The 16,372-nt window shown below is 42.2% G+C and overlaps 1 protein-coding gene across 5 annotated transcripts in view; it reads right to left on the bottom strand.

The window, feature by feature from the left end:
- cdin1 (CDAN1 interacting nuclease 1) overlaps nucleotides 1–16,372 on the bottom strand; it is a 55,552-nt gene that overhangs the window by 32,765 nt on the left and 6,415 nt on the right. For 3 of the 5 annotated variants that reach the window (XM_079370400.1, XM_079370404.1, XM_079370401.1), the window contains exons 3-6: nucleotides 10,693–10,738; nucleotides 9,628–9,692; nucleotides 8,731–8,791; nucleotides 5,723–5,795 (exon numbers count right to left, since the gene is read on the bottom strand). In XM_079370400.1, coding sequence (XP_079226526.1) covers nucleotides 5,723–5,795; nucleotides 8,731–8,791; nucleotides 9,628–9,692; nucleotides 10,693–10,738 — 245 coding nt within the window. The remainder of the gene's footprint in view (nucleotides 1–5,722; nucleotides 5,796–8,730; nucleotides 8,792–9,627; nucleotides 9,693–10,692; nucleotides 10,739–16,372) is intronic. The other 2 variants (XM_079370402.1, XM_079370403.1) reach the window with 1 other exon arrangement.

Genomic DNA, 16,372 nt, shown 5'->3' with positions numbered 1-16,372 from the left:
ATGGACAATCAATAAAGCGGGAAATATGAGGCAGCAAACTTTATGAAGCCAGCAGACATATTACTACCCAACAACACTGGTTTCCCTTAACAAAGTCACTACTCGACTGTGCCTAATAATCTGAAGGAAAATCAAAGGACCCGCAACCACATCAGCAATATTGGCAACTTATTCCACTTTAATGGCATTTTGATTGATTTTTTTCCCTCTTCCTAATGGTCGTTTTATAGATTTGACGCTGCTTCTGCAAAACAGAAGTGTGTTATAAACCTCCCTGAAGGCAAACAGCAGCCATTAAAGTTCTTGTCTTACTAGCGCTCATAATTGGAGGTTGACCACCACCACGTTTTGGTCTCTCACATAACACACACACACACATCCAGGACTCTCTCTCCTTGTCTCCCCAGACCTTTGATGTTTTTTTTTTTGGTGGATGGCCATAATAAGTGATAGGATCCCTTTCTGCTGCTCCTTTTGAGCGATGGGGTTAAAAATAGCCATAAAGAGGTGACCTTGGCGCTGACATTGTGGAATTTCAGCCAAGCATTGACCTGATGAAAATGGAAGGCCGGGCGGCTAATAAATCAGGATGCTTTTAAAATGAGTTTACCCTAATGCTCATTCATCACAGGCTGTAATGCCATTTGCAGGCCCAGGATTCGCTGCTGTGCACAAACACAGCAGTAAATAACAACAGGGCCCTTGCATCCCTCGCATCGTTGCAGCCTCCAACATCAGCATACATTTATTAAAGACGCCCCCGCCTCGCACGGCAGCACTCCTCTGTGACACCCTGAGCTCCTCTCTGCCACACACACACACACACTTACACGCCGTGCTTCTAAAAAAAAAAAAAAACATACACACACACACACACACAGACAGACGCGCACATAAAACACACGCGAGGAAAATAAAAAGCATAATCTGAAGAACACCAGACACAGGGAACAAAGCCCTGCAGCGCGACTTTGCACCTTGTAAACATTCGCCAAATTTACTGTAATTGTCGCATGTTGGTATAAATTCTGACTAAGGCGGCGTATCACACCGTCAACATCTGAACAGGAAGAACAGAGAGGAGGAGAATAAAAGATGTGAAACGCTACGCCTCCATTGGGATTTGCTAAAGAAAACAAGCAGTGTAAACAAATCACAGGCCTGTTTTCATATGCAACCGCTAAAACAAGACAAACCGGAGAAAGCAAGGTAACAGCAATACAACCTGGATTTCTTATTGCTTACTTGTGTCATTTTGTAAACCACTCTTCCTTCCACTTCCACTAGGGTGAAAAAGTCATTATCTCAAACAGGGGGGAAAAAAAACCTCATTAGATAGGAACATTCGTTGAGGGAGGACCGTAATAAACAATAACGGATGACGATTGTTATTGCGCTTGACACTGATGAGCTCCTCTGCAAGTTTGTTTATTAATTAAAAAGCCCACTTTTTCCTGTTTTTTTTTTGGAGGGGGTGCTTCTACCCATTTCCTCTTGCCCCCCCCCCCCCCCCGCCCGCATCACACACTCCCCATGCACAAGCCATTGAGCTGTGGAGGGGCACTCGTTCATCAAACTTCATGGAGCAAGGGAGAGACAGGTCCTGATAATGTGCGCCGCTAAAGCTGATTTTCCATGATGAATCTCGGAGCATATAAATTGGCTAATATCTGAAAACATTTACAGATACTAGAGGAATTGACTACTTGTGGGACATGATGGATGAGGCTCCGCCACGCTGGCCGACAGCTCTGCAAATCTCTGCGGCTGCCTAAAGCCCTCATTTGATTTTCCAATTTACTCCTTTTAAATTTATCCTCCCGTATTGAAAAAAAAAAAAAAAAAAAAAACAGAAGATGGGAAAGAGAGAGAGAGAGTAGGAGAATAGAGAGAGTTGGAGATGAGAGGAAGGGAATAAATGTGATTTTTTTTAAGTATCTGTGGTGGTGTGTAGGTGCTAGTTGATGATAGGAGGTGGTATCTCCTGTGCAGGAGGAGACCAGTCCCTGAAGAGGTTACTGGGGCAGAACTGATCTGCTTCCACCTGATTCTCCCTGATAGCGGTGAGATGAGACTCTACGCTGCTCTGTGTGTGTGTGTGTGTGTGTGTGTGTGTGTGTGTGTGTGTGTGTGTGTGTGTGTGTGTGTGTGTGTCAGTAGTAATAGTAGATCTGGGAGGCTCTGCTGTGGAGAGAGGCTTCCTAGGTCAGGCCATTAGACTGTGGCAGAGGCTGACTGGAGCTTCTCGACTGAAAAGGAGTAATTAGTATACTTGTCAAGTGAAGTGCGGGTACGCTGCTGCTTACCTCCTTCTGCACCCACCCTTTGCGTGCAAAGAAAGAAAAAGAAAAAAAACAACCCATCCTGCCTTTCCCTTCTAACTCCCTCCCTCCTCGCTAATGAAGCGCCCTGGCTCTCATTATTTGGAAAAAAAAGAAGAAGAGAGGCTTCAACACTGGAGAGGTGAGAAAGAAGAAGAGAGGAGCACTTGAAGACATGAGAAGAGGAAACCATAAAATCACAGAGGAAGTGGAGATTGTACTGGGTAGAGAAGAATACAATATTCAGTTATCAACACGTCTGATCTGCGAAAACACTGAAGCTATTACGAATATTCTGTCAAGGACCCCAAAGGATCATAGTCGACGCTAACATTCTCACAGTGTTAACATCAAAGGCGGGACATTTATAACCTCGAATACAAGGCTTCTGTAAAGGAATGTGACAATAAATCTTAAAGGCGGTCGAATCACATAGTTACAAAACATGGAGCGGCAATCTAATCTGGAGCTGGGCCTTGGGAAAATGGAAAAGGTCAAATAGCTAGCAAAATTGCCTCCTCAAAAAAAGTATGTCTAAATCTAGAGGCACATCAAGTCCTGTCAAAGGAGGAATAGAGAAAAAAGATGAAGAGATAGCAGGAGGGGGGAAAGGAAGAGCTGCAGCTCCCCCAATGTGCCTTCAAGAGACTTTCAATAGGTCGAATCGACCAAGATGGGGCAGGAATGACAACACGCATGTTCACTGTATCATTTAAGGAAGCTATATATAAGCTATATATTTCCATGTGGGAAAGATGTGAAATACTGTGAGAGTAATATTTTTGTTGCTCTTGTTTCGTCTGTTGATTTCACACAACCTTTCCCCGGTGTTACGGTCTAAATGAGTGACACGCCCACTGCATAAGATGATGATTTTTCGGTGATATTTCTGGTCTTGGTCTTGTCTCGGTCTCACTCTGCCTTGTTCTTGGTCTTGACTTCGTCTCAGTCCCTAAATCTCTTGGACTTTTTTTTTTTGGTCTCCGAGCACATGTCTTGGTTTGGTTAGTGTGGTCTCGACTACAACACTAATCCGACCACAAAGTGGGACATCTACGAGACAGAGGTCAAACTTCAACAACCCTTAAAAGGAACCCTGGCTTACATTAAAGCGACCTCCTTTGGATCCGATTTGGATCTAAGAGCATATTGTTAAGCTTTATGTGACCTTAAAATGGTGAATATAAAGTGCTAAAAACCTTTCTTCCCTGACTGCCTGGTCAGTTTTCATGAGACGAGGAGCATTATGGATGTTGATATCATATTCAATACGTGATAAACCTGCTTTGAATGTATTGATTTATTTACAAGCGCCACCAGATAGTCTTTCATTCTGCTTGACTGATGCGCTCTCCAATACTTCGGATGCAAAGCAGGGAGGGGGGTTGTTGTGTCGTCATATTGAGGTGCGTTTGTGGTGGAGGAGTGTGTACCTAGTGGGAAGGAAGGAAGGAAGGAGAGAAGGGAAGAGGGAGGTGGAGGAGGGGAGGGAGAGAGAAAACAAGCGAGCAAAACAAAACAAGGAAGGGACAGAAAACAATTTAAAACTGTGTATTGATCCAGCACTAGTGATTGTACATATATTCCACAGTCCCAAAGGCCCCATTCCTGTGTCTCTTAAATGCAAAGGGAAAGAGAAGGGGAATAAAAAAAACGATGGTGCGAGGCAAAGGCAAGCCACTCACCCAGTTGGGGGTAATGTCCCTTATATAGAAGTCTATTGATCTTTGCAGCTTGCCTGCCCGCCCTCCCTCTGGGGTCCGACAAAAACACACAAATACACACACACACACACACACACACTGAAGCGTGTTCTGCTGCTGGAGGGGGGCATGACGGATTTGCCTGACAACAGCACTGAACCAACCTGTTGGCTAATTGCCAGCAAAGACAATTATCCTTGCATTGTTTCATAATGGCAGCACATTACTGCAGTCTAATATACGCAGAGGGAGATGGGAGGGTTCGACCGTGGAGTCCGTGTGGGCAGCAGTTCTTTTGAAAAGGCCGAGCGGGTCACAAGGAGACTGCAGAGAGGAGCTCTCGTCAAAACAGGAGTCACACCTCAAAGTCACTGACTCGCCAGCCGGAAAACGATGGAAAGGTACCGTGTGATGCCGTCGTTATCGATGTCAGAGTCATAGAACAAGAAGCACATTAAAAAAGTAGCCATAAAAAGGTGAGCAAATGAGATCGCAGCATTTTAGAGGGATTTGGATCTTTGATAATTTTTCAAGAACAACTACAGCGTCACTCTTTAGCATGCACAGGCTTTAATTCTGCATGGTTCCAGCACAGTTCTTTGAAATTAAACCACAATCATCCTCGAAGTTTCATCTGCTACAAATCTATTCTGTGCAATAATAAAGCATGTTTGCACTGTACGGAGATGGAGGGATGCAGGGTGCTATTATCTGAGACGGGAGTGCTTCTCCTGGATGAATGCCCTGTTCTACAAGCTGCTCAGACGACTATTTTGACAGGCAGTGGATAACGGCGGGTCCAAAGCAATCACATCTCTGACTTTGACAAATGGCTGTGCTGTGGAGAAGTTGAAAATAACACACATCCACTTTAATCTCTTTCTTGATTAAATTGGAAGCACGTCTTTTTGACATCACGCGATTCACTCTCGGAGCACTGAATACTGCACAGCTACATATGCACACGCACACGTGAAACCCTCGGGAAAGACCCATTGAAATGAAATGGAACGAGGTGTGAGTGTGACGCTGGGATTTTTCAGATTGATGGCTTTTTGAATGAATTCAAAAAAACAAAAATCAAAAAAAAACTGACCTGTGAAAAAGAGTCGAAAACATTTGAAGAAATTAAACAGAATCCGCATAGACAATTTTACACGCAATTTCTGGACAATGTCTGACACGTTCAACAAAAATATTTGCATCTGGAATTTTTTTCCCTCCCCCCACCTCCATCAGCGTAACCCAGAACTTGTTTGCTTTTTCTGCCACACTTTTCTTCAACTCAATTTCCCCAATAGGCATGGAGAAAGGGGGGGGGGGGGGGGGGGGGACGGGACGAGGAAAGAAGAGAAGCTATGGCGTAGGTGAATGCATTTGGGGGGAATGAAGCAAGGTGAGGAAAGAAATGGAGGCTGATATAAATAACACTCATGAGGTGAGCTAGCATTGATCCACACTGCAGTTGAGAGGTGGGTGGTCCTCCCGGTGCTTAATTGCCAGTCATGTGCCCTGGGATGCGGCTCCTTCTAAATGTGGTCTGTCTCTCATTAGGCTCGGACAGGCTGAAAATACAGCAGCTAGAATTGGAATTAGGACCCAAGCGGAAAGGTATTCGAAAGACAAAGTGCTGCGATTAAGACTGATGGACGGGATGATGGAAGGAACCAAGTGGGAAATGGAAGAAGTGGTACTTACGCATTTCGCCCTCAAGGTCCGTGAGGAACCTGTCCAGGATGATGCGAGCCATCAGCGCAGGAGACAGATCCACCTTCACACAGGTTGAATAAAAACAGAGGGAATGTGAGTTAATAGAGAACAGGCTACAGCATCAACGGCCAGTTGACTTCAAAATACGGCTGAGCCGTTATTCCTCTCTGGGGAATTTTCCATTTGCAAACCTTTAGACTAAATCCCAAATTTACAGTTTGATGTGTGAACATGTTTCAAAGAGCTTTAGAATAAGGACACTGAAATTACACAGCTGACGTCACATCGGTAATAATGATTGTAATGGCTCTAAATCATATTATTGCATTTCAAAACCTTGACCTAACTTTCGACAGTCTCTGTGCAAATTGCTCTTTGAAAGCCTTGCTTTGCAATAACCTTTCCCACAGGTACAAGAAATCGCCTATTACGCAGCCAAGTTAGCGAGCGGAATTGCCTTCACCTCTGTCAAAAGGACAACCGTAGTGTCTCATCTCGTATGGAAAAAAGCAGAACACACTACGCCCAGGCTTTGAGACAATGGAGAGCTAATCATAGGATGACCACCAAGGCAAAACTGCACAAACTAATGGGATAGACTGCAGGGAGTGTGGGAATGCAGAACAAGGAGAAGAAGAATAGAACCTGTGGCTGTAGTACTTTTTGAATTAAAAGATGCTTTGAAATGTGTGCATTGTTTTTTTTTTTGTTTCTGCAGAGGAAGAAGGCCTGACGGCTACAGAAGCATAAATGACCGATATTAAAAGCGTCAACAGGTCAAATTCAAAGCAGAAAAAATAACATTTCCAACATTGCAATGATATCGCCGTTCATTAAATGGAATCGTTTCGTTAAATTGGACTCAAACAGATGGTCCAAAAATGTGTTTGCATTTGCCCTTTGTTTAAAAACTATAGGCTGGAAATAAGAGGAAACATGAAGTTCTTAACTGCTAAATTTAACAGATTTTTTCCAGTATAGCGGGAATTAAAACGTTGCTTGGAGTGCTCTTAGCCAGCTTGTTACAAAACACAGTTTGCACAGACGTATATCCTACATTTTCTTGTTAGCATAATTGGAGAGCAAAAGAGAATTTGCCTTTAGCTCACACTGACACTGGAGTGTTTCATCTTCCTCTGATGCTCCCTGCTAACGCTGGGAGCAGAGATGCTTCTGTCTAAACAATATCTTCTTACCCTGAGTAGTATTTGTTCACATCTCCATAACATTGCTCTAAGAAGGCAGCTTGTTAAAAAAAAAAAAAAAAAAAAAAAGCCAAACATGCCTATTATAATTAAGGGCCAGACGAAAAGTTTACATCTTCATTAAGACCCTTGGTAGCATACTGGTGTTAGCATTTTTTTTTTTTTTAGCTTGGAGTAGAAGTGGCTTTCTTTTTCTCTCCCTTCTCAATCTTTTCCCTTTGGTGCTTATTTGTCTGCTCTCTAATGAAATGTCTGGATAACAAGAGAGCATCAGAACAGTCCTGCTAACCTGCCTCAGAGCTGACACATGAAAAATGGCAACATTACCAACCCTGGCCCAGCCTGAATAAAAAACACCTGATTAGTTCAGGTACTTGGGTCTCCCTAATTTTCATATTAATCATGAGTCCATCTCCATTCACAAGTCGAACATGTGACTAAGATTCACAGAAGCTTGAATGCCTGCAACAACAAAAAAATCACTTATCACTTAGTAAAACTCTGATTTTATTAGCCCCAGATGCTAATGGGTGTTACATACAGTTTCAACTTTTACACACCTTGTATGTTTGAGTAACCTTTACATGAAACTCCATATGAAGCATGCAAAAAAGAAAAAAAGTGGCAAATGTGGAGCTTAAGGCCCCTCATTCATGGAACACTTCTGGGGGCAAAAGAAAAAAGGAATCCATGAATACTTTTCATCATTGTTAATCATTTCCCTCTGTTGGAGATATATTGTCTCATAAAGGGATGAAACTACATCAATTAGCGGTCTGGGAGACCATGAGTGCTTGGTTTAAATGTTAAGTAGCATATTAAAATGACAGTTAAATGGTTCATAGACAGTTATCTCGGAGCTGGATTTAATCCTTTAGAGGGAAAAAAAAAAATCATGTGTCAATTAAATGGAGAATGAATAATGGCAGTTAGCTTTGAGGTGCCACTGATGCATGTGAGCTACTCTGGTTTTAGATGAAGAAACCCTTGAATCGGGTTGCCTGCTGTTAAGCACCAATAAAAATTTAAATGTGCATTTACATATTTTAAAAAGGTTAGACGGCACATTCAAACAATCAAGATAAGAGGGAGCTAACAATGAAGACTAACAGTATAACCAAGTGGAAAATAAATTCATAAATATGCACGTCTGGGTTTTCCAAAATCTGCTGAAATGCTGTTCAACATTTTGTAGGAATCTAAAATGTTTTCCATTAAATACGGTAAATCAGCTTTTAAGCTGCGTTTCTTTCTAATAAGAATTTCTGATAGGTTTGTTGGCACTGCATACATGATAAGAGACTGATGCAATGTGTAAGGGACACCACAGCCAATTAGAAGATCAATGTTTACTTGTGGGAAATTTAAAAACTTTGGCACTTGTGAAACTCTGTGTGTTTATCCTAAGAACAAATGCTACGCTGGCCTCCTGCAGCAGACAAGCGATGCAGTGATGAAGAGAAGAATTCAGCTCTGACCCTGCCCTCACCTGTCCGCAGTTTGCTGCAACTCTACTTGAAGTGCAATTTGGAAAATGACATAATAAAACACCAAAAAGTATTTTCACATCTGCCTAATGGAGGCGAGAGCTAATTACATTAAATAATTGATAATGGAGGAGACCATTTTACCAATTTAGATAATGGCAAACAGGCGAGGTAGAAAGCTGAACCTGCAACAAAGTTCTACTTCCAAAAAAAGAAAAAAAGAAAAAAAAGGGACCAACAGTTGTTGAGTTTATTTTTCATTTTTTGATGATAAGAACATGGAAAAATAAAGTTAGACCATTACCTCAATGGCCAGCTCCAGCAGGACAGGAGAAGAGGGATGTGCCCTGGCCTGGCCCAGATACCTTCATTATAACAAAGAACAACAACAGCAATGAAAAAAAAAAAAAAAAAAAAAACATGGGCCACTGAAGGCAGACAGAGGGGTAGAGGGGAGTAGACCAGGCTAGCCAAGACATGCTAATGTCCCTGATGACTCTGCCCTCGGTGGCATATGGCAGGCTCGGTGTGGTTAAAACAGCACTGCTTGAAGGGCTTCAAATTTCCTTGAAGCCAGACAAGCATATGATAGTTAGTTAACCCCTGCCGCCCAAAAAGCCTTTTTTCCCTCGCCAGCTAAAACTGCAGCTCCCCACAGATCTTCCCCAGATCATCTCTGAGGTTTGTTGTCGTAAGTGGATTAGAAGTGCATTATCCAGCCTCGTTTTCCCCAGAACAATGGTCTAATAAGCTAGATAAAACCTAATTGCAATATGCAAAGAGGCTTTCCACCCTACAGCCTGTTTTCCCTTCCTTTTTTTCCCATTCATCCCTTTTCATAGAATTACCGATAATCATCCCATCATAAGCCTGTGGAAGGCAAATGTCCAAAGGCTGGTTTTTATTTTTTTATTTTTCTGCTTTCAATTTGACATGGAGAACAGAGCTTGAGCTTAGCAGGTGCAAGTGGAGGTCTGGAATGAATCCTGAGGGCGGTGATTTGTTTTGGGGAGATTATATCTGTCATGGTGGCCCACCTACTCTCCGGCTAAGGAAGGGACTTTGGCACGTCAGACAACGAGGGGAGACAAAGAGTGAGCGGGAGACGGGATAACGACAAACACAGAAACACAAACAGGGATGGAGATGAGAGGAAGATATGAAGTGTGTGAGACAGAAGAGTAATAAAGTCGTGCAGCACCTTTGATAGTGGCTTTCAATAACTTCAGGTGCATGGTGTCTGGAGATGGTTCTTTTGGTTCTTTTCTGTCACATAGAGAACACAAATGTCATTATTACAGCTTTGATTTGATTCATATACATATTAGGTATAAAAACTATTTATTATTTATCTAATTTAAAAAAAAAAAAAACCTGAAACGATTTGCATTACATTTCTGCAGCTCTTGCTCCCCTTTTTCCTGTGTTGTATATCAACAGTCGAAGGAATCTTGTCTCGCCGTAATTCAATTTTAATACGTTTGCTCAGGGTCAAAGTGTGCACAGTCAACCTTGTTCAACCCCCACCCACCCACCCTCGCTCAAACCTTGTATTCATTTCCCCTTTTTCGATCAAACAATTGCCTTTTCCCACATTCCACTTCCCTGACATATCCATGCAATTCAATTGCCGAAAAGGAGGCGGATAGGGGATAAAAAGAGGAAGAGCATTGGTTAAAAAACAACTTATTTAAAAACTACTACACACAGAGGTAAAAAAAAAAAAAATGTAATTCCAGCGGGACAGGCAGTGTGACTGACACCTGTCAGGGGGATGATAAATGACTCCATTTTCTGCCTGTGCTGCCTTCTGCCACTGGCGGCAGTGGCCATTTATCATCATCCGCTGTCAGCCGTGGAAAGCAGCAGTGACAGTGCGAGTCAGCAAACATTTAGCACACGCAGCCGCACTACACGGGGAAATTATTATTGTCAGAATAATAATGGTTTAGCATAATTTATTACAGGTCCACCAAATAAGCAGGGGCTAGATGTTATTAGACAGATGGATGGGAAGGCTTGGCAGACATCCACCGAGGCTCAGGCAGGCGAGGACCCTCAACATGAACGTGAGGATTGAAGGAAGGGGCGGGGAGGGGGGAGAGGAATAAACGGGGGGGTATGGTGGTGGTGGTGGTCGTGGTGGTGGGGGGGGGCATCCTCCAAACCAATCAGAGAGCTGGCAGTTCAATTACAAAGAAATAAAGGGACATTCATCATTCAATTAGGCACCTGTCAGGGCTCACAAAGGAAGAAAACTTCTAACCTGGTACTCCAGGGAGAAGATGCTCAGAAGAGTGGACTGCGAGTGACTGGAACAAATAAAAGAAGGACAAAGTTAATTACCAGAGTGCATTGCACAGAGACAAAAGGGAGAGGGGGAGCTTCAAAGCTGGGGCCAGCTGCCCTGTAATCTAAAAGAACATGAAAACAAGTGTGGCAAAGTTGTTCCAGATGAACACCTCTGACAAAGGATTCCATCCAGCATGGCGTGGGGGGGTGGAAGAGAAGGGGAGGATGTGTGTGGTATGAGAGATGAGAAAATGATAGCCTGATTTTTTTTGCGCTCACTCAATCATACAAATATTCTTCAACCCCCATTTTCCAGAGATAGAAACTGTAATCTAGATTTTTTTATTTTTATTAATGTAAGTCAGGAACATTCACCCATATCTGAACTATACATCACAAAATTGGCTCAAGTCAGCATTGCATTCAATTCTTGGGTTGGTATACGTTAAAAAAAAAAAATAATAATGGCTTGACCACTGCAAGAAAGTGCATTTGTTTGTGTGAGCTATAAACACAGATGGGAGAAACTTCTCCTGCCTCACTGTCAGTGCTGGCATATGGGCCGTCCTGGAGCCCTCCCAGTGCAACTGATGGGCTTTGAAAATGGAAACTTTCACTGTAGGAAGCTCGGATTCCCAGGAGTCAGTGGATTCCATGTGCTGCCATAAGTTACATTCATCTCCAGCTGCATTCAATGTCAAACACCTGGCAGAGAGGCAAACCTGGAAAACAGTCAGTTTTCAAAATGGGGGGGGGGGGGGGGATGGGTCCCAGGCTCCTTCCATACCCGTCTCCAACTCCCACTGCATCCTTGGAGTTGGAGACATTTAAAGCGGTGACAGGTTGTATTCTAATTGGATCATACATACCTCCGCCCTGCCTATCAAGAAAGAAAGCCCACATGTGCAAGCACAACCGTGCACCAGAGGACATCCCCATAGAAAGTGCTCTGTGCTGTCTCCAGTGGTTTTCCGTCTGCATAAACTGCTCTGGGTACATTGGACTGTTGGATTTAATGGACCTTTCGCCTCTACTCACCTGAGAGTGGTATGTAAATGCTGAATTATTGAGTCCACACAGGCCTGTGACATCAATCACCATAAACCGTGAAATGACCATCATGACATGTAAACAAAACCACAAGAAATCTCAAACGCTGATTTCTGTGTGGAGTGTGTGACCATATTTTAATAAAAGCAATTCAACCGCTGGATTAGTTTAGCAGTTTAACGACAACTTACACCACCAAAGACGTCATTCTGGGTTCTCCAGATGCCGCGTTTAAAACTGTTTTTACTGCTCTCTCTGTCTGGGGAACAGCTAATTCTCCACTTCTTGAACTCCATGGGGTTTGATCCATCACACGGAAGAGTCTCTTCCACCGCAAAGTCACGAGAGTGAAGGAACAAATGTTTGAAGTGAAAGGAGAAGAGGGAGGAACTGTGAAAAAAAAAACAAAAAAAAAACACTGCCGCCTCAGCATTAATTTACAATGATGCTTGGGTATAAAGGGGCCACTGCAATTAAGTGGGCCATTAAATGGTCAACTGTCAACATGTGGACACTTAAGGGAGGAGAGAAAAAAAAAAGTCTTCCACACTTCAACCTTGCACCTGAACATTTCAACAACATTACTGCCTTATTGTTGGCATGGGACCATCCCGGTCGCCCCTTCAGGAACACACATCTGTTAGGTTTTAAATGGATTACTCTTCATAATGAGCATGATTGCTGCCTAATTGCTAAGTCTATACCCTGTTAACTTTAAAAGGGACATAAACTGCTCTTAATATCTGGCAAAACATATCTGTCTCCAAAACTTTGAGGACGCTGGGAACTCTTTTGTTTTTCTTTTTACCTGAAGTTTGTTTTCGTCCACATCAAAAGTAGACAGAAGCAACAGAAACACAGACGAGTGAAAAAAAAAAAAAAAAAAAAAAGATTTTCAGAAGATAAAATAAAAGTAGAGAGCTATGTGAAGACATGAGAGAATTGGTACCTGGATCCAAACCAAGTTGTCGTGTGTTTTATAGAGTCAGTCAAGTTTTACACTGCACTCATATAGTATAATGCCTTTTCCCCCCATTAATAGTAAGTTATTGGGGGGTTTACATTAATGCATATCCAACCTGTGCTCTCCTGGGGACAGTGTGCTTACTTTATGCTAATACATGGAGCCAAGAGCGCTCTGACAATGGGGATCACATCTGCCTCCTGCACAGTGGCAATACATTTTTACTGCAATACATCTGAGTTAAGCAACATAATACCTGCAGTGGCTGGACTCGGTCCTTTTAAAGAGGTTATAAAATGAATAAAGTGATATTGAAATATTCCCAAACTAAGCCAAACCCAGCATGTTCGTCTCCGTCTGCCTTTATTTGATGAAGCGTTTGAAATTATTTATTTTGAACGAGTAATTCGAAGTCGTCAGTACAACTATCTTAATTTATCGGGTACACAATAGAAAAAGATGTCCTTTATTAATCCTGCAAGAGGAGATTACATTTTACACTCTGTTGATGAACATGCTTTACACACATAGGCTGAAAAGCTCCTAGGCTGGTGGTGATGGGGGTGGTGGGGGATTGGTGCCTTGCTCAAGGGCAACTCAGCAGTGCTCAGAAAGTGAAACGGCACCACTGAAGTGACCAGACCAACTTTCAAACTCAGTCCAGAACCGGGACTTCAACTGGCGACTCTTCAGTTCCCAACACAAGTCCCTACAGATGCTAGCTCCAATGTACTGCTAGTATCTCAAACTCAGGGGAGAGGCCTAGAACATTAAAACAAGTTTAGTAAGTACAAAACACAATTTCTGTTTTAGTATACTGAGGTCAAAAAGTTCTATTTATCTTATTTTCTAAAGGCTGATTTGCATTAATCTTAACAGTAAGTTTTAGAGTGTAGACTTTATTTCATTTTATGTTGAAATTCACAATTATCTTTCAAGAGTTAAAATGTCCTACACCCGCCACCTTATGGGGAGCCTGGACTCTGTATGTAAAAAGACAAAAACTGATTTTATTGAAATAAAAATAATCTTAATCCATTCTGAAGTTTACTTTACTGTTCTGCAAGATAAGAGGAGGATTTACAAGTTGTGTTCCAAAAAAACAATTCATTTTTTTTCAAAGCAAACCATGAAGATATTTTCAAAATAATTTCAGAAAAAAAAAAAAAAAAAAAAAAAAAAGAGTCTGTGACATCGCCGCACATCTTTACTTTGACCTTTATGGAAACAGAAGAAAGAAAAAAAAACTCCTTCTCTCTTGAAAATCATTTAGAAACATGGAGAAACAGAAGGTTGGGAGACAGAAGAGTGGTTAGGGAATCATTCCCTCTCAACCTAATTACCCGTCCTTACAACATAAGACAGAGCATTAATATGCACTGGCACCCAAAATAGTAAAGCAGCAGATTAAATTAAAAACAATTAGGGACTTTCACTTTGTCACTGAGCTGGTATGCCTGTCTGGTCAGAGCTTTCGGCTCTATTAAGTCAGGCTATCCACTGGTTATGAATCTGACAAATCCACGTTTGAGTGTTGAATTGCCTTATCTTCTGGTGCATTCAGAGTGGATCAGCGTCTAAGGCGTACCGGCGGGAAAAAAAACAGCAGCAAAAAGGCGAGAAAATCCCATCAACCTAATTAATAGGAGATGGGGGAAATTCAAGCTATCAATTATATTAGGAATCTTTCTATTTACAAATAATTAATTATAAACAATAGCTGTAATTTAGGTAATGAAAGCCACCTGGCTAATGGCATTGGTATCATATGCTGCGACAGTACTTAGCATTTGGTGGATCTGCATGCAGAGAGTGTTGCATGGTGTGACTCTTCAGGGCATGGATCTGGATAATTGAGGCATAGCACATATTTCTCTAATGGATATGAAGTTATTTTAAAAAAAGGGGACGACAAGCATCAATTGATTTACTCTTACAAAAGTGCCTGGAAATATTTCATAGCTTTATCACCTCAATTCACTCCCACTCACATCTTCAGTATGTAGCTCTAACTACAGCAAGTGAGACTATAGGGTTTGCATTAGATCTTAAGCTTTCTCTCGAGCAGGGTGATCGCTCACAATAAAATGTTAAGCATCTATTTTTACGCCGATCAATATTTCACAAAGTGAAAAACAGATAAATGAACACTCTGGATATGCAAATGCTGCTAATTGCACATGCTGATAGGCAAAATGCTAACATCTGTTTCTCAGCTGAGCCTACCGTCATCAGCAGCAAAACAAATGTGTACCGAAAAAAAAAAATAAAAATCTTTACATCTTTAATGTCGAAATGTGATGTTTTTTTTTTTTTTGACAAGCGCAAAGAAACAAACACAAGTCGCAGTGTGCCACGCAGCGTCAAATCAATACTTGCACAATGCGCACACTTGTGTTTGTGGGGTAAATTAGTTCCATTTTTGTAATTTTTGCAAGGCTGTCTTCTTTCCAGGCAAGCCTTCTCCTTATTGCAGTCGATGCATCATCAGTCTTGTAGGCAACGTGACACGTCTTGTTATTTATTCTAATTTCATGGAAGTTTTTGCAGAAACAAATGAGCAGCTAAATATCTAAACCTAAGGGAAGCTTCTCCAAAAGAAAAAAAACAAAAAAAAAAACGGACTCAGTGCACATTCCTCTACATTTACTGATAGTGACCCCCACCCTCCTCCATTTCTCTGTGGAAGGCCATATAATCCTACAAGCCTGTGGGGGACCATGGACGAGACGTGGCTTTAGCAGAAGCACAACAGGACATCACTGCCTACTGTTGTCCTAATAGACGGAAAATATGACCCCTGCAGAGCCCCCCTTTCACTTTGTTGCAATCTTTGAAATTTCTGTCTGCTTAGGTGCCCTGAGATGTCAGAACTGTGATATAACGTGGCAAAAAAAGAGCAGGAGAGATCCCGCCATCTCCCCGCTAATTGTGATTCCTCCTGAAAGCGTTGGATCTTCTAACTCTGTGCGTGACAAAACACATTAGAACCATTACGACGCGTCGCCGTTGTTATCGTGTAATTATTGTCATTGCTGCTTCCGCAAACTCTCGTGGAAATTGAAAATGAGGTCCGTGCTATCCGTCAAGTGGCGAGCGTCCACTGGTCTGGCAAAGAAACACATTACGCTGACCAATTGCCTACTTCCCCGAAGCGTGGCTGGGGAACTTGTACCATTCTGGGCAATTTGTTTCATTCTTCTTTTGCAATTGATCCCAGTATGCAGAGAGATCCTGAGGCAAAGGACTCTGCCATGGCTGCCCTGCTGAACTGTGCTGTGCTTGTTTCCCTCTGTGTGTGTGTGTGTGTGCGTGTGCGTGTGTGTGGCTTTGGGAGTTGAAGGACAAGGCTGACACCTTAGAACACAACACATTAGGAGGTGGAAGAAATGAAGATTTAAAAGAGCCAATATATTTTTGTCCTGATTCGGATGTAACAATTATCAAATCGCTGATGGCAAATAATGAGATTTAAAAATTAAAAAAACTAATAAAATGCCGGAAACAGATCTTTCCTTGATCACCAAGTCCCTACCTCTTGTCTCCTCACAGCAGCACCTACAGGACATAAATGTGGGAAACATGAACAGACGGATGAAGCCTGCTAAGAGGCTTGGTAACTGACACCAAACTGAGGAGA

Source organism: Symphodus melops (genome assembly GCF_947650265.1).
Source record: "Symphodus melops genome assembly, chromosome: 19".
Taxonomy (NCBI): domain Eukaryota; kingdom Metazoa; phylum Chordata; class Actinopteri; order Labriformes; family Labridae; genus Symphodus; species Symphodus melops.
This window is presented reverse-complemented; position numbering and strand designations above follow the sequence as displayed.